Source organism: Harpegnathos saltator, unplaced genomic scaffold (assembly GCF_003227715.2).
Source record: "Harpegnathos saltator strain DR-91 unplaced genomic scaffold, Hsal_v8.6 scaffold126, whole genome shotgun sequence".
Lineage (NCBI taxonomy): Eukaryota > Metazoa > Arthropoda > Insecta > Hymenoptera > Formicidae > Harpegnathos > Harpegnathos saltator.
Window position 1 is genome coordinate 561,773 of NW_020229902.1, and position 17,493 is coordinate 579,265.

At 43.0% G+C, this 17,493-nt stretch overlaps 3 protein-coding genes across 8 annotated transcripts in view; 1 reads left to right on the forward strand and 2 right to left on the reverse strand.

Moving 5' to 3' along the window:
• LOC105187547 (solute carrier family 2, facilitated glucose transporter member 1) overlaps nt 1–11,457 on the reverse strand; it is a 28,215-nt gene extending 16,758 nt beyond the window's left edge. Inside the window, exons 1-5 of one of the 6 annotated variants that reach the window (XM_025306954.1) lie at nt 11,194–11,385; nt 9,517–9,705; nt 1,530–1,560; nt 933–992; nt 466–489 (exon numbers count right to left, since the gene is read on the reverse strand). In XM_025306954.1, the coding sequence (XP_025162739.1) occupies nt 466–489; nt 933–992; nt 1,530–1,560; nt 9,517–9,566 (165 nt within the window). In that variant the 5' untranslated portion in view covers nt 9,567–9,705; nt 11,194–11,385. Of the gene's footprint in view, nt 1–465; nt 490–932; nt 993–1,529; nt 1,561–3,461; nt 3,600–6,214; nt 6,359–9,516; nt 9,706–10,748; nt 11,018–11,193 lie in introns of those variants that run through there. The other 5 variants (XM_011148426.3, XM_011148427.3, XM_025306944.1 and 2 more) reach the window with 5 other exon arrangements.
• Nucleotides 11,458–12,872: 1,415 nt separating this feature from the next.
• On the forward strand, nt 12,873–14,689 carry LOC105187548 (GTP-binding protein 10 homolog). The gene is made up of 4 exons (XM_011148430.3): nt 12,873–13,095; nt 13,181–13,484; nt 13,715–13,933; nt 14,029–14,689. The coding sequence occupies exons 1-4, from the start codon at nt 13,048–13,050 to the stop codon at nt 14,631–14,633; spliced, it is 1,176 nt and encodes a 391-aa protein (XP_011146732.2). The 5' UTR covers nt 12,873–13,047; the 3' UTR covers nt 14,634–14,689.
• Nucleotides 14,690–14,748: 59 nt separating this feature from the next.
• Tcs4 (Threonyl-carbamoyl synthesis 4) lies at nt 14,749–16,752 on the reverse strand. The gene is made up of 5 exons (XM_011148431.3): nt 16,430–16,752; nt 15,917–16,175; nt 15,687–15,815; nt 15,180–15,536; nt 14,749–15,111 (listed from the first exon to the last, which is right to left on the reverse strand). The coding sequence occupies exons 1-5, from the start codon at nt 16,666–16,668 to the stop codon at nt 14,809–14,811; spliced, it is 1,287 nt and encodes a 428-aa protein (XP_011146733.1). The 5' UTR covers nt 16,669–16,752; the 3' UTR covers nt 14,749–14,808.
• Between the last annotated feature and the right edge of the window lie 741 nt (nt 16,753–17,493).

Here is a 17,493-nt window from a genome sequence, read left to right on the forward strand (position 1 = left end):
ACCTTCGCGTCGAATTATCGCGTTCACAGCTCGCTTTCGGCAACACGACGGACCGACTATGGCCGCGCGATAATTATTTCTTACCGTGGTTTATTGCGGTTTTTGTTCGATACACACGCTGCATACTGAATTATTATCTCTTATCGTTAAGCGCTTCGCTCCGGAGCTGTTCCATCGCTCGGGATGAGAAAATGTACACGCTCGAAATATGTTTCGACGCGAAAGTACATACAGAAGCCTCGGCGGTATTCCGCTAACGAGCGAAACGGAACTCGACGATAACCCGAGTCAACGACTTCGACGAGACGTCAACAACAAACTCGTGCGACTCGTTGCCGCATTCGTTTCGTCTTGCCGCGTGTTGTGTCCACACGTTTCACATCGCGGATGTGAAACGTGCGTGTTAATTCACTCTCGCGAACTCGACGACGAATACGTTATTTAGTTGGAATAACTGCGACTTACCCACTCTTTATCCGCCGTGGTGGTCTGCATGCGCCAAAAGAGAAGAGAAGAAGAGTTGAGATTAAACCGTAATTTCGTAAACGAGCCGCGTATCGCGCTTGACGACGCGGATAAGTTATCTTTTTTATAGAGAAGAGAGACGAGACACTTTCGGATAAAGGGACAATGTGTGTAAAAGCTATCGAGATACGTAAAGTGTTCCGATAGTGTCGAACGTAAAAACGTCGCAATATTGATACGAGGCGAAAGAACGAGATGAAATCCTTTTGCTGTTTTAACGAGAACCGAACAATTTGTCGAAAGTACGCTCGGTACGTTTAAATTTTGCGATTTCAGCTGGATTTCAGCTGGAAATAACGTAAAGGTATTTTTTCCAAACAAAACGCTTTTAATTTTATCAAGCCTGGCTTTGACTCGACGCGCGGATAGCCGATTACGCTTGATAAGTAACAGCGGAGAAAAATTACCTTCGGACTTAGAGCCAACGCCGTTGGCGTCGTCGCCTGTTCCTGGATATCATCGCTTGACTGGAGCAAAGCGTTTAATTATACCGATGCTCGTGACGTACACAAACGGCGGGGGCGTAACGGAGGGATGCGAAGATGCGCGCGAAAAGCAACGGTGGCCCGGTCTTTGGAAAATTTAAGAAAAGTTGATCACAAGCATAAAATAAATACATACACAGAATAAAAGAGAACGTTGAAAATCATTCCGATCCATCTCTTTAAGGATTTAAGGGAGATACGCGATTTAACTTTGTCGTGGCGTATTTAAGCGAGGAATAAAATTACGACTTTACGTTTTACGCGTGCGCATTGTGTTTAAACTCTTTCTGTGACAGACATAAAACGAATATAAGATATAGAAGTCTCTAAAGGTATGCATATATGTACAAAATGTAAAATATATAAATAAATGACACGAAGTGTCATCTCTTTCCCCGCCTTATTTGTTGTTTATGAACTTTGTTCAGTGGATTAGACCTCGAAATTTTTACAAATCCCATCTTACAACCTCCAGCTTACGCCACCGACGAGCGTGTCACGCTAAGATGTATACGATACCTTTTCCTTCTCCACGCCCATTGTATAGCAGCTTGAAAGAACAGGAAACAGACTGGTTAGTGAGTGAAGTTCGGAAAGCCATATGCTCGCACGTCCACGAGTACAGCTAAGCAAATACATCTGCCAGTGTAAATACGACACGACCCGGAAAAGCAGTATCTCGAAGATGAAAGAATCCTGTTTCTCGGCGATAAAAAATCTCGAGAAGCGATGACGATTCTTGTCAACGCGTACGCCACGATATGTCGATATCGCTTGATTGTGTGGACGTATAGTGCGATGTAATAATGGAAAATGTAGTAATGGAAAAAGCCCACGCAGGAAGGACGAATGTAAATATGATGAGAGAAATCAGCGCGTAATCAGCGACGAGAACCGGCGAAACATCGGCAGACCCGTTCAATCTTAGCATCGTTTGCTGAAAAAAATAGAATTCCCGAGATATTTCGGCGGTCGCCGCTGTGTCACGTTTGCGAGGTGAACGTGCAAAGACCTTATACAGAAATAATGAAAATGTCTCTGTGTGTCTGTCTAGAAACGTCGCGAGACCTCGAATTAGCACGAATAAATGCGGTTCGGATATCTCCTCCCCTAAAAGATCCGATAATTATAACTTGTACAGATCGTCGATTAATTGATCTCACTGTCGCTCGGGCTGATATCTCGTTTTAAGCAAGCGGCCCACTTCTATTACGCAGATGCACGTAATACAACTGGGATAATACGCGTGCGTGAAAGAAACTCAAGTCACATCGTGATATAATTATACGATAACGCGCGCGCGCGCGCGCGCGAAAACTTGCTTTAATTAATTTTAAAACCTCTCATTTACTCATTATCGCGTTCGATAAAAACACAAGCTCTTGCAAACCGAAGTTTACCCAATAATCATGTTACGCAACCGCGTCTCTCTCTGTTTCAGACGAGACATCGCCGTAAGCGGCTAAATCGCGAAACGTGTTACGCTGCCAAACGAAAAATTGACAAATCACCTACGATGCGCGCGTGCACGGCACAATCACGTAGCTGTGAATGGCACAATGGTGTCACGCGAAACTAATGAAATGAAATATCGAGCATAAATGTGTGTGATATCTCGCGCGGAATGGACAGCTGATGTTTCCCCTTTCGCTCTATCGGACCTTATCGGACTCTCATTTCTTCAGAGAAACGCACATTTTCATCATAAACACGACATTCGTCTCCCTCTAGTCGTCTAATCGCGGGAAAACCCGACTTGCCCGATAAATCGTAGCAGAGGCCAATCGCAAAGATCGACGGTTCCGCGATTACGACGTTAATAATGTCAAATGCGTTCGTGTTCGATAATTTTTGGCTGAATCTCGGAATCGAGTTCGAGACCGGCATCGTTTCGACGAGACAATTTATCTCGTCTGAAATCATCTTCCAAAAATTTGTTGGCAGCTGAACCGCTACAAAATATACACTTTCCCGCGTTTATAATGGCGACAATCTAATAACAGCTGGGTAAATCAAGCTTGAATCCAAGTTCAAAGTCGGTGTCATTTTGACATATTGAAAGGTTGACTTTTCAAGATAGGATCGAAGAGCATCAAGAAGGAAGAAATGAAAAAGATCTCCGGATTTTTCCGGAGTAACTCGAGCAGCGCAGAGATACATTTTTCTATATCCGAAAATTCAGACTTGACGAGAGTACACAGCTGATATTATGCGGTCTTCGATCCCTGATAACAGTATCGAGCTCAACAGACACGTCGGCTGAACCCCAGCCGGATCGACGCTACTTGCGACGGCGGCGAAGGTTCGTCGCGAAACTCCGTCGATTCGCCCGTGGCGAGGACGCGCCAAAATGCGACGCGAATTCCGCGACTCGAGCGAACTTCGAGCGGACGAGCGGGAATCGCGCGTGGATCTCACGGAATGCACGCGGAAAGCGTTTTGCAGACTCACCTTCGACGACACGCAGGTGAGACAGGAAACGCGGGCTCGTCTATTCTGAGGGTTCGATTCGATCCTCGCGTGCCTACACCCCCTCCGACAAGGGTTGGCGCAGCTGGCGCGACCCCATCGTCGGTCGACCTCGCACGGCGCAAGCGCACGAGTGTGTTTCACCCTCTCGTGACGGGGGAGAACTCCCAACACGGCGGGTGAATCGCCATTGCATCATTCGTCCACACAGATTTCGGACCGATCGTTTAAACGATGACGTCAGGGGAAACGGTATAACTAACCGTCATTTTAGGGAGATGCACGAACGAAACTATATAGTTTCAAGCTCGTCGACGGGCAGAGAAGCAGCTTGTTATAGAATAGTTTATCGTATTTACGCATTAATATCACTTTCTGTGTGGAGTATTTAAAAATTAATGATTTTCTCTCTGAGCGGTTTGGCATTGATCTCTCCTCAATTTACAGCCTAATTATAATTTTCGAGCTTAGTTCACAGTTTCGTAAGTAAACTTTAGCGAATGAAGTTTTGGGAAAGTACTACGGAGGGTAAAAGTTTTTGTCTTTCATCGCGACAACGGCGGTTAAAAAAAAAGTCGCTCTTGATGATAACCGTCGATATAATCATCGCTGATAATCCCCCGAGTAACTATTATATCCTATACAGCATAATTCGTCCAGATATCATATACTGGATACACTCAAGGAATGTCCCAGGACATTCCTCAGGATATCCTGTCTGGAATGAGTGGAATTTCTTGTGCTACTTGGGAGTGCAATTTACCGGTCGGTATATGCCGCGAATTTCCCCCGAGGAAAAGATCCGCGAAAAAGTCGACGGCTTTGCAATAGTCGGTACTCGAATTTGTTTGCAGAAGCGAATTAGACGAGAGACGCGTTCCACGCGGTGTTGTTGAACACGCGTGGTCGCTTTCTTCCCGCCCGTTCCGTTCTGCGACCGTTAAAACGGCTGCCTTTGGCGTTCGTTCGCAAAAAGGAAAGGACGGGAAAGAGAGCAAGGTGAACGCGTGACACGCACACGCGTTCAGGGCGGGTCTCTCGACCCGTCTGCGAAAAGGCACGTCGCGCCAGCCGGTGACGTCACGCGTCTGCGAAACGGTCGCGGGAGCTGGCCAGCTGCCAGGTGCGATCGCACGAAAATGTAACCGAAACGTTCATCACCTCATCCCGGGTAAGTCCGGTGAACACTTTGAGGGGACAAAGAATGCAACTCGTGTTGCTCAGAGCCAGTTATTGACACGCGTCGTGCGTGTTGTTCCGAAAAATAAACCCGAGCGACGACTCACTCGCGAAAACTCGTTCGGTCCAGGTAGTTAATGTCAAGATGAAGTGTCTCTTCTGGAAGGGAATGTGAGAAAGTATGTACTTGACTACGTGACTCTACCGTTTCTACTTTTCTCTCTTTCTCGTAGTCAGCTCGATGTAATTGCAGATCGCAGTCGATCGGCGCTTCGTCGTGGGTCGTCTATATGAGATCTGCTCGATCTCAATATGCGACACACTTGCCGAGTAATCTTCTTATCGCATTCGATTCGTCATCGGACGAAAGATTACGAGCGAAAGCACCTGCACCTAATAATATTGATCGCTGATGTCGATGACGTGATAATGTGTAATTAAAATCTCCGCGATCGTACATGACATCCGATAAGATACGCGAATATGATTTTCTCGATGAATCAAGGAGCTCTTCATGAAATCTGACTTGTAAGAAAAAAAAATATGACAAATAAGAATTACAAGTTCGGGATCGGCTTCGAATGCCTGCTTAGATTTTATCATACAGACTCGACTTGTATAATTAATCCTTTATCTAGAGAGCAGACGAAAGTTCGTTTGTAGGAACAGAAAGATTCCTGCAGGAAGTTTCTATTCGGTCAATTGTTCTCAGTTGTGTCAATCGAATTTTAAAGCAGTCGAACGATTAGACGAATGTTGCTGATTTCGCCGGTGCCAACAGAGTTGTCACTGTTGAGTCCTAAGTTTCCATCTCCGAAGTTTCCTTCCTCAGTTATACAAAACGACATTTCTTTCCGTTTATACGTCTCGAGAAAGTTAATACGACGCGCGATTCATGAATGTCTTATGAATGAAAATCATGCGACTGCACAGGAACAAGGAAGTCGCGTCCTGTTTCCACCGCAAGATCACCAGCAATTTCGCCAGAAACGCCACAAAGTGGAGGAAAATCCCGCGGATGACTACTCCACGGACACTCCCACGTGAGTAGCCAATCGCGTCGCTCGACTTGGTTCGCGCGCGAAGTCACGTTGCTCGCGCAGACCCACGTAACAATTTTCTATTTTTACGACGCGGGGCAAATAGCCCGTGTTGTTGCACGAAGCGTCGTAATTCTCGCCGCAACTTTCGTCAGATAAGGAGAAACGACCGTCTCGTCTCACGGCGACGACGACGACGTGACGTGCCTTCAAGCACACCCACCTAATCGACCAATCGCACGCCGCGGCTGCGGAGTGTTCTCCTTCATCATCGTCGTCGTCGTCGTCGTCGCGAACCCCGCTAACGGTGACCTATCGCAGAGTCTAGCGTGAAAAGAGCGACGAGAAGCAGAATGTATTTTTCTCCCGACGTGCTTAAAATGATGCGCTAGCGTCATAACCTCTTAAATGTTCCAGTCACGTGTAGAGAAAAAATCATATTAAAGCCCGGGCCCTCTCGGGAGGGCCGCAAATTCGATCATTTCGTCGAGATTGAATCGACACTCCGCTCGTTACCTGAGAGCTGGACGTGTTCGTGAGTTTGTTGTTGAGAAACGTGTATCTAGTGCGAGCGATGGGAACCCCTGTCTCGGTCGATACCGTAGCGGTCGCCCATGGATTTACGTCATCGCGGACGTGCGATCGAAAGTGAAAATCCACCTGTTGAAAATGTCACAACGGGTCACCCGCGAAATATTGTTGCGTGATATTGCTCGCGCGCGTACGCGCGCGAGTTCAAATTATTTCCTTCTTATTCTGTTTCGCCGAATTTCACATGGACGACGCAGCCGAGTAAAAGATTCACCGCACACGTGCGATAAGCGACGCAGCTTCGCGCGAGAAGGAAGAATGAAAGGCGAGTCGGGATGTAAGTCAGAAGAAATTTTGAATTGCGTGATGAGACGCGAAATTCGCCACTTCTTATTTGTATCAGGTTTCAGGATAATTTGTCATTGTTTCAGGATAATTTGTGAGGATCACAGTGTCGCTCGGCGGTTGTCGTATTTTTTTTTTCCAGCCGTGGTACGTGCCGCTTAATTAGACCCGCGATTTATTAATCACCGAGGCATATTAATCGAATACTTAAAATTCCATTAACTCAGGTCAAATGTGCGCGGACGCTCCGCGCGTGTTGCGTCATGCGTGAGCAAACTTCATCTATGTATTATGTCTCGCACACGCGTTGCATCCAGTGGCGTAACTAACAAAGTTTCGTGAAGTAAAAAGAAAAGAGCAGCAGCCGAAGAGAGGGAACGAATGGAAAAAAGACGATACAACAAGCGAGAAGAAGAGAGAAGGAGAGACAAGGAAGAGGAAAGAGAAAATAATATCGCAGGGGGGATGGGTATTAAAGTATTGAGAGGGATGAAAGGAAGAAAAAAAAGGGAGTGGAGGTGACAGGCCGTGGAGAATAAAACGAGATGGGATGGAAAGGGAAAGGAGCGAAAAGGGAAAGACGGACGTTGAATCTTTCATACGCACGCCATGCCATAATGTCGGCTATAATCGCGTTTCGTTTTTTGTGTTCCCCATGTTCAATGTATATTCTACGTATGATCGGGCTTACGGCAAAATTAGGGAGGCAAGATGAATGACCCAAACTTGCAACTGTAAGAAGCAACACGAGAGCAAGAGGGTCTTTCGGATGCCAGTTACGCCGTTGATCGCAACGATACGAACATTGGCGAAATTATTGATCGCGATTGCGAGGATCGGATCGGCCGTGACGTAAAACGATCGCTGCACTAGATATTGTTGCACAATAACAACGCTGATACGACCATGACGGCCGTGGCGCCCAGGCGTAGGCCGGCTCTTCAGGAGAGGTGCATCGCGCAATATTTCGTTAGGAAAGCGAGAAAGTGAGAATGTAAATACATCGCGCCGGATGAGACCCTGGCGAGACCGCGCATGACGATTCTCGAGTGACGCGTCGAATCGATCGGACGAGAACTGCGCGAAATCCGAAGCGATGCGGCGAAACATAGGGAACGTAGGAGTCCTGCGAGCGATTGATTTCGCACAGATCCATGCAGACTTGCGAGGATCGTCTCGCGCGAAGGGACATGAAGAAAAGCAGAAACGCGGGTAGGCGTTTTGCGCGACACGCGGATCCCTCCTCCTGGGAGCCGACGACGTGATAATTATCCCAGTCATCGGCCTACGCCACGGGAAAATTCCTGAGCACGCGCGCGTGCGTTTACACGCCCATTAAAACAATTGACAATGTTCGACAGACATTTTCTCGTCGGCGACGAACAGCCGACGGGAAAGAAAACAAAATCTGCAAAACACACAGTTTGTGCCGATCTTTGTGCCTAGCTGGGCTCTTATCGGAGTAAGCTAAATAAAGATAGTCAATGAGATCAGGATATAGCTATCCTTCGCGTCCTGTCTTGAAATCGCTTGTAAGAAGACGCGGTCTATGTTGATAAACCGAGCGCTTTTCTCATTCCGAGTGTCTCGCACGTGGATTCGCGTTGTCGTGCTCGACATGCCTCCGCCTGGTCGGGGAGAGCCGCGTGTTACGTAAGGATAATTCCTGCGATCGTGACGGAAAGCGATCGGAGACCAGTTTTCATAGACGCGCGATAATGAGCACGTTCGCGAGATATTTACATGGAATGACGTGAGACACGCCTTCAGAGAAGAACATTGTATCCAAATGCAACGAAGTGAAGTGATCGATGCGACTGAGACTTTGACCCTTGAACTTGAGGATGTTCTTCTTACGTCTTATTATTAGAGCGAGTGATCTTTCACCCATGATTTTCTTTTTACTTTTTTTCTGAGCGTACATGAGCGAACTATAAATATTTACGAACATATTATAAAACTTAGGTTGTTCCAACTTTTTGGTAAGTTAAGTGATAAATTTGATTAATTGATGATTAAATCATATATTTATCTTTGTTTTTCCTTCAATTTAAACGAAGACAGACATATGATTTAACTATCAGTTAACTTACCGAGGAGTTGGAATAACCTATCCCCCCCGCCTTCCCCGTTACCGGACACCGCTGTGTAACGTGCTGCTATCTAGCGGCGACAGTTGAAAAATACCATCGGGTGAATTTTCGGCCACCCTAGTTAGAGGGTTGAACACCGTTCTTCGCATCCGATTGCGGAAGCGTTACACGTGTCGCGAAGTCGCACGAGACGCCTTCTCATAAACAGAATTTAACGGCTCATATGCACGTTACATTTATATCATCCGCGAGACGCGGGCGCGCGCGCGTGCCGGTCCATCTCGCCTCGAATAACCGCGATTTCGACACAACCCTAAAAATAGGGTGTTTTCCCGCTATCGCACGTTTTTCAATATAGACATTCCCCTTCGGCGGCGCTGCGCTCGGCGAGATGCGTCTGGTGCGTCTTAGACAGGTAATATCGATCAGGGACGCGGGGGCGAGCAACGCGCCCCGCTGCAATGTCTCTCCTCCGCTTCATGGCGGATACTCTTTTTCCACGGGAATCAAAACCGTCGCAAGATGCGGGCGGGAAATGACACACCGCGTAGACATCACTTCGCGACGAAGTTTCCGCTCATAAGCAAACGAGCGTAAAGATTGAGTTAACTCATCAGTCCAGCGATCATTCTCGGAGGAATGGGCGATTTAATTATGTCCGCGTGCGGCAAGCAAACGCGCAATATTACAAGCGGGGAAGATCAGCAGCGTATCTCGCTACGCAGATCTCCTTGTCAAGTAGATTCTGGATTCTCCATTCTTTCTTTCTCTCTCACGCGCGAGTCGCTTGATTGCGCGAGAGACGCGCTCGCTTCTTCGTTCACTGAACATATCATGGCTAAGACTCACCTTCCTCGCCGACAACGGCACGGTCGTGTCTCTGGTGTATATCGGAACATCGAGGTCGCTGACGCTGCTGCTGATGCTGGGCGCGCGCGAATCCGAACGTCCACCGAGCGGTACCGAGAGATGCGTCGGTCTCAGCGGGTGTGACTCCGCGATATAGCCCTCGCCAAAGTCCTCGTCCTCTCGGTCCATCTACATTCCAGGAACGCGAGTTTGCAATTAGAAACAACGTTGCACACACACACACACACACACACACATAAAGCGCGTATATCTCTCTTTACGCATATCTCTTTTTCACTCTTTCGATTTCTCTTTTTCTCGGAACGGGAGGCAAAACGTTCGACTGAATATGTATTGCAATATATTAAGTCACGTGTTTTTTATACATGTACAGGGGGGGGGGAGACCACGTAAGCCGGTGATCACATTGTCACGAGTGTTGCCGCCATTACTGTCAATTTTCATACTTTTCTACTACGCCGTATTATGAGACGCACGTAAAATTAGCACGAATAGCATGACCGCGGTACGCTTTCCCCGTCAAATATTTGGCCGATGATCAAGGCTAGTAACCCGATGACATACTCCTCGCGCCCGCGTGCACTAATCGCCCTACGACCATTCAGGAACGAGGAGCCAGTCGATGAAAAAGCTCAGGCAAGGAGAGCACCATTCGACTTTGCGAATTATCGTCGGGTCACCGGCGTACGTCGTTTACGTGGGCGCGGAATCTGAAACAAAGCATATGAAAGCATACGCTTCCGTATGCCAGCTGGACAAACTCACCGTGCGCAAACGGGGTCGCGATATAATTGATACGACACGCTGAAGATCTTACGAGTCGCGAGAGCGAAGAAGCGTCGGAAAATTGGCAGTAATGAACGCGGTGATTACGTATTAACTAATATCTCTCTTTCTCTCTCTCTCTCTCTCAAGAGAACGGCGAACAATGAACGCGATACTGATGTTTACCACACTACTTAATCCTTGTTCCTTAAAACGCGAGAAATATCCGTACTCCCTATGATTGAAAATCCGCATAATATCAGTTGATGATCGCGGCAGGAGACAATGCGTGACAATGTAAGTAAGCAAAACGAGCAAAATGAGGCTCTGTGATCCTCAGCATCGTGGAACTCGACGAGCATGATGGCAAAACAAAACAACGAGGCGCAGCCTCATTGTAAAACGATCGCAAAAACGCGGTTGTTAACATGCCAAAGACTCATTACCTCGACGAAGACCTCGGGCGAAGGTAAGTCAGGCGCTTTCGCGCGAGTCCAAGATTTACGCGAGAGACTCCCAGCGATCGGTGGGACTTCCGCGACGCTGTATGTCGCGACGGAGAAAAGGTGTCCCGGCAACCCCGCGAGACAGGGATAGACAAGGCGGGAAAAAGAGAAAGAGAAAGCGATTGGTAGATCGAGGGAAAGGATCGCGACGGGAGATGCTAAATCGATCGGCGACCGGAGAGCATCCGTGCAACCGAAGTGTGTTCTTGAGACTAAGCCAGAGGACGCGACGTCGCTGCCGCCTCCGCTGCCGTCGTCGTCGTCGTCGTCGTCGTCGTCGTCGTCGTCGTCGTCGTCGTCGGCGTCGTCGTCGTCGTCGTCGTCGGCAAAACGTACTCGTCGACACGGCCTCTGGCTAGATTTAATTTTAACACTTCGTACTCGCCTTCGTTTAGACGAGCCTCCGAGTTCCGTCGAGATGAGAGAAGGCTTCCATTCCGCTTTATCCCACCGTTTTGTCGTACGCCAATTGATCACGACGAAACTCCGCTCTGCAATTGATTTCACTTGACCCCAGGACACGCATCGCGGCCGCAACGCCATGGCGCGTTCGCGACCGACTACTCCTGGAAAACCGCCTGGAAGCCGCGATTGTCCTCGGTACGGCGCCTCGTTCTTGACAAAGCTGACGAGCTGATCAGAAAAGTTTCTTGAATGCGGATGCGTGGTTCTGCGGAATCAATAATATTACTTCTTTTTTCTTTCTCCACAATATTGTAATGTATGTCTTTAGGTCACGTGACGCTCTTTATTCTGATATACGTAAATATAAAATAACGTGATTCGATTTGATGTCATAATTGCGTCAATGAAATATTTACGCCGCGACATGTGAGCGCATTTCCTACGTGTCTATTTCAGCATCACGTGGTTCGCTTCAGCGTCGTTTCGATGCTCTCGCGCGGCATATGTCTAAATAAAAGGTTATCTAACTAACGTGGAGAGTCTTAGAAAGCTACGTATCAGACTGTATAAGCGCTCTGTTGGTCAGTGCTCCTAATCAGGCACTTAATTTCAAACTGATTTGCGCATATGCAGATTTTAGCTAGTATATTAGAACTCATGACCTAAATTTTACTGACAGATTGTTCTGACAATCTTGGAACTTTACTTATTCTGAGGGAAAACTCTTAAATTTATTCGCATCTAATATTGGAAATTAAATCATTAAATATAAGAATAATAAGAAAAGTTCGACTTTATATTTTGAAAAAATAAAATCAGCATATAAACATAAGCGAATAAGATTTTATTATTAATAGCGATGTTTCAACATTTGATCTGTAAAACATTTTCACAGTAGTCAAAGAATCAGATATCACAGTAGTCAAAGAAAGGTCACCAAATGTCGACACAATATAATGTCGTCCAAACTAAACTCGTAAAAACTGACGCACCCTATCCTATATAACGAGAGGGTAAGTGTTACTATGTACATATAGATTGAAATAAACAAACAGCTTACGAAACTATATAAGTTGCTGACATCTACTACTAACAAGTGATATATTACACGAAGTTCTATTTTGCCGTCACATTATATAGTATCTCTCAGCGTAAGTCTCGCGATTTAACCGCAATTAGCAGCTGGAAGCAGTTCGCTTTATGAGTACAAATATTGCAGCAAAGGTCTGCGAATAACGCGTGGATTTGGTAAATTTTGGAAACATCTTTTTGCATACTGTTCTGATATATTAAAATATGGATAATTGGCAATAATAATGATATTTACCTAATCGTAATCATCGTAACGCAACTCATTCTTCTTACGTTCCTCCATGTTTGCGCGCGATGAACAAATAACGGACAAGGAGATCATAGGTGCCATCTACAGGTGAACTCGCGAACCTATCGATAAATCTCGATTCGAGTATCAATCGATATTGAATGTCTGGGAGCAATTCAGCTAGAATTCAACCAATGGAAAAAGAAGAAGAGTAAGGCTGGATTTACAATAGAAAGTTTTAAGCCGTTAAATATTAACGAATCATAACTGATTATTCTTCTCACCTTTGACTATGATTGGTCAATTTCTTACGGCTTAAAACTTCCTACATCTATTGTAAATCTAGCCTTATTCGTCAGCATATTTCACGAATCTGATGATGTTTGACCTGTCATAAGATGACGATTTATATAGATTGATACAAGTAAATCGAACAATACGGGCATAAAGTTAAGAAATATTAGTAATTTCAAGTAATTTTTATATTGTAACAACATTATACAACACTATAAAATGGTATTTTTGACGTGGATCTTAGGTTATGCCACAGTTGCTAAAAAAGTAAGCAAACTTTCATAGATTATGTTTTCTCACGGTATTTTTTAAATACAATTTTTAAGCACAAGAAATCTGCATTCGATTGTAGCTTCCCAGGAAGTACTTACGAAGTAGATTCATCGATACACTGCGTCTTCATGTTCGTGCAGGAACAGGAGGATCCGGTCTACCTCGTTTCGGTGGAATCGGAGGTGCAGGAGGTAATATATACCTGATCGCAAAAGATGGAATAACACTGGAGAATGTCGTCAAGAAAGCGAAGACCAAACGGATCAAAGCTGAGCACGGAAATGATAGTAAAGCCAGAGGAATTATAGGTACACCTGGTACAAGTAAAAATATTGAAGTTCCATGTGGTATTACCGTATACAGCGAGAATGGAGTATTGTTAGGTAAGTATACTTTTCCTAAGCATTATAGTCATTGCTTGTGTTTAGCAGATCAAAACATATATCAAGTGATTAATGATTTGAGGATTTAACTCATTCTTAGATCTTGACTAAATAAATTAGATCTATTACTTTTCATTACTAATTGATCTCTTTTCCTACTAAATATAATTATTTGATATATACGTACGGGTTGATGTATTTTCTAGTTATTTTTTTCTTAAAAATTGCAGGAGAATTAAATCAAGAAGGTACAAAGCTATTAGTAGTCAGAGGTGGCATGGGTGGATGCGAAGAGACAGGTTTCTGCGGTGTGAAAGGAGAAAGTCAGGTGATAAAGTTAGATATGAAACTGATTGCTGATGTTGGACTGGTTGGTTTTCCCAATGCTGGCAAAAGTACATTCTTGGCAGCAGTTTCAAAAGCCAAGCCTAAAATTGCTAGTTATCCCTGTAAGATTATTAATTTATTTAACATTGTTATATAATCAGAAAAAATGCTGCATTCTTTAATATAGATATTTAATAAAAATCTTTCTATATTACAGTTACTACTATAAGACCAAGATTGGGACTCATGAAGTATGAAGATTATAGACAAATCAGTGTTGCTGACTTACCAGGTCTAATTGAGGGTGCACACATGGATATCGGGATGGGCCACAAATTCTTGAAGCATATCGAAAGAACAAAATTGCTTCTATTCATTGTAGACATACAAGGTTTTCAATTATCACCCAGGCACATGAGCAGATCCTGTCTGGAAACTGTGGTCTTATTAAATAAGGAAATTGAACTGTACAAACCAGACTTACTGAAATTGCCGGCTCTGCTTTTAGTCAATAAGATGGATACTAAAAATGCTGATAATATCTTTAAAGAAATTAAATCAATGCTAGAGAATTTAATCGACTATGTGTCTACATGCCCAGAAGAAATACAGCCTGAACAAGTAGTACAATTTGAAAACATTCTGCCTGTGTCTCTACTCTTACGAAAGAAAATTGAGATACAGATGATCAAAGAACAGATAAGAATGATTTTGGACAAGTACGAACAACAAAAAGAAATAGCTGAACAACAATATCCAGACTTTGACTTGATGAAGAGAATAAAACGGCAAAATAAACAACACACACCGGCTGTCATATAAATATATACAATAAAAACATTTAAAACCTAACAAGTTCCATTTATTTCTAGGTAAATTTGTTGTGTCAGTACTTATCTCCATTTTCCAATCCTTTGATAATGTAATAAGTAATGAACATACTTGATAAACAAGAAGTATGTGCAGGTTCAAATAAGAAACTAATACCAGAGGAAAACTAGCATGTCATCAGTGCTTTTAATTTCACCACCTTACACTTTATGTTCGCAGCTCGCACTTTTTCTATCCAATTCTCCCCTAGCGGTACCTTATTTTCGATGGTCACCGCCTCGATTTTATTTCTGTCTCGAATAACACCCACATTCGCTATCCACCGCTCTGCACCATTCCACGCTATCATCACGCCGTTATCATTGCATAAGCGATGCGGAGTTCGGACGAGTTGGAAGCCTTTCTCTGAGCAAACAATTTCGAAAGCTTTAGCGAAGAAATCATTGCACGCCACGCCGCCGGATATTACCTACATTTGGAAAAACAAGTATGTAAAATTGCTGAATTGGAAATTAATGAGATTAAATTTTGACATACCAAAGTTCGCTTTTCATGTGGAATCAAATTCATCTTATCAATAAATTCCATTGCCCTTTGCAGCCTAAGACATATGTGCTTTGCAATAGCCCATTGTAGCGAGGCGCAAAGATTATATGCATCAGGGATTAATTTATTTGTGTCAATCTCAAACTCTTTCTCTTGGCTAGCGATGTATTTGATACTCTTAGTCCATACACCTGCAAAACTAAATTGACAATCTCTCTTTCTTGTTATAATAGATGGAAATTCAAATTTCTTTGGATCTGTTGCTCTACAAGCTGCACTCTCTATCGCCTGACCACCACTCATATGCAAGAACTCTGGTATATTAACAAGTTTAAGTCTGCGTGCAATCTGTAATCATGATTATAAGTAAACAATTACCTTTTATGTCAGATTTTTTACAAAATTTTAAAGACAAAATTAATTTTAAATTAATCAAAAGATTTTTTTTTATTATATATAACAGAAATTATATATTAATAAAAAGATTTATTAATGTACCTTATCAAGAATTTCACCAACTGCATTGTCAGTTGTAGTACCCAGTGTATAAAATTTATCAACACTATCAACAATTGCCAGTAAACTATGTCCACCTGATAATAACAAAACGAGATAAGGGAAGTCAACCTACAACATATATATAAATAATTTATATATTAATTATATAATGCATTAAATATATATATATATATAATGCATATATATATAAGATATTAACTTCAATATACCTTCTGTATCATCCTCACAGTTAATGCATGAGCTTCCATGTGATGTATTGGTATATATGGCTTGTTACCAATCCTAGAGAGATATTTGCCAAAGGTGTTTCCAATATTAAGTGAATTAGGAAGACCTGGCTTGGTTGTAGTTGCAATAGCATCTATATCCCTTAATCTTAGATTAGCTGATTTTAATGCATTCTCGCAGACTGTGGTAATATTTTCTCTATGAAATTGACTGGCAAGTGTAGGTATTATCCCGCCATGTCTAAAAAAGAAAATAGAATCAAATATAAATCAAAAGGCGAATAATTTATAGATTATAAAAACCATTCACTTTTAAGATAAATAATGTTCTGTAAATTTGTTTAATGAGCAATTTGTATTTATCCAATCAATCAAAGAATCTTTACTTGCAAAAAATTATTAACATTTTATTTATATATATATATATAATTTGCTATATAATTAAATTAATATATTGGTTTTTTTTCAAAGTAGGTTGAAAGATAAGATAATTACATTCGGTGAATGGCATGCTGCGAATGTATCGCCTCGCCTAATATTTTTCCCGTGATGTCTACAATTCCACATCCTGTGTCATCACAGCTCGTTTCGATTCCCAAAATAATAGCCGGTTTGTCAGAATACCTTCGCAACGTGTCCACTATCTGACTACACGCGCGTAAAAAATTCAAACATCTCGGTTGATATGGTTTTAACGAAGTCTTATAAAATAACAAATATATACACTTGTTCATTATATATCAAACGATACGTAATCTCACTTGATTATATGGATTATAAACACACGAATAGGTTATAAAACAAGAATAGGTTATAAACAAAAATGCGGAATTTACGTAACGTTAATTATGCGCACATCTCCATTGATTCAAAATACGCAAATACGTTCATTGATAATTTTGTTCATATTTAACATTCAATCAATTATCGCATAAAATAATAATTGCGCCACTATTCGAATGTATCGATAATATATACTCGACAGGACACGCGTTGACGCGTGGTTAATGGAGGATTCAAACCGAACAAGAGTTTCACTAGTTCAGCAGTGAATTGACGTGCAATTACGGAGTACGTAAGTACGCGTTTTATCCCTGGTCAAGAAACGAATGCTTTAGGTGATGATTAAACAATTAGGTTCGTTAATTTCGTAGAATTTTCTTCAATTTTCTTTTAATTTAGTCACTACGTACTTAGGCTAACTTCATATTTGCGTCCTATATTCGGATTTGCAAAAAATATTTTTACGAGAAAGAAAAATAATACGTAATTTCTTTCTCAACAATTTATCAATTTCTTTTTCGACAATTAAAGCCAGCGGCACACGGTGCTTGTTTTCGTGCTGGATTGCTTGCTGGATGAAAATACTGCGTTCTGATTGGTGCATTTCCATTCATCTTCGGAAATGTACCAATCAGAACGCAGTATTTTCATCCAGCAAGCAATCCAGCACGAAACAAGCACCGTGTGCCGCTGACTTTATATGTGGTCTGTTCTTTTTAGCTGCACTACTGAACTAGTGCAATAAGTTAAAGTGAGAAAAAATATAGTTGCCAATG

What these genes read in the sequence shown, in the direction of transcription:
- LOC105187548 (XM_011148430.3), top strand. Translation starts at nt 13,048, where the DNA reads ATGGTATTTTTGACGTGGATCTTAGGTTATGCCACAGTTGCTAAAAAA. An exon ending in CGAGAATGGAGTATTGTTAG is followed by an intron (nt 13,485 to 13,714) that starts GTAAGTATACTT and finishes TAAAAATTGCAG; the next exon opens with GAGAATTAAATCAAGAAGGT. An exon ending in TAAAATTGCTAGTTATCCCT is followed by an intron (nt 13,934 to 14,028) that starts GTAAGATTATTA and finishes TCTATATTACAG; the next exon opens with TTACTACTATAAGACCAAGA.
- Tcs4 (XM_011148431.3), bottom strand. Translation starts at nt 16,668, where the DNA reads ATGAACAAGTGTATATATTTGTTATTTTATAAGACTTCGTTAAAACCA. An exon ending in CTGTGAGGATGATACAGAAG is followed by an intron (nt 15,816 to 15,916) that starts GTATATTGAAGT and finishes TATATGTTGTAG; the next exon opens with GTTGACTTCCCTTATCTCGT. An exon ending in CACATGAAAAGCGAACTTTG is followed by an intron (nt 15,112 to 15,179) that starts GTATGTCAAAAT and finishes TTCCAAATGTAG; the next exon opens with GTAATATCCGGCGGCGTGGC.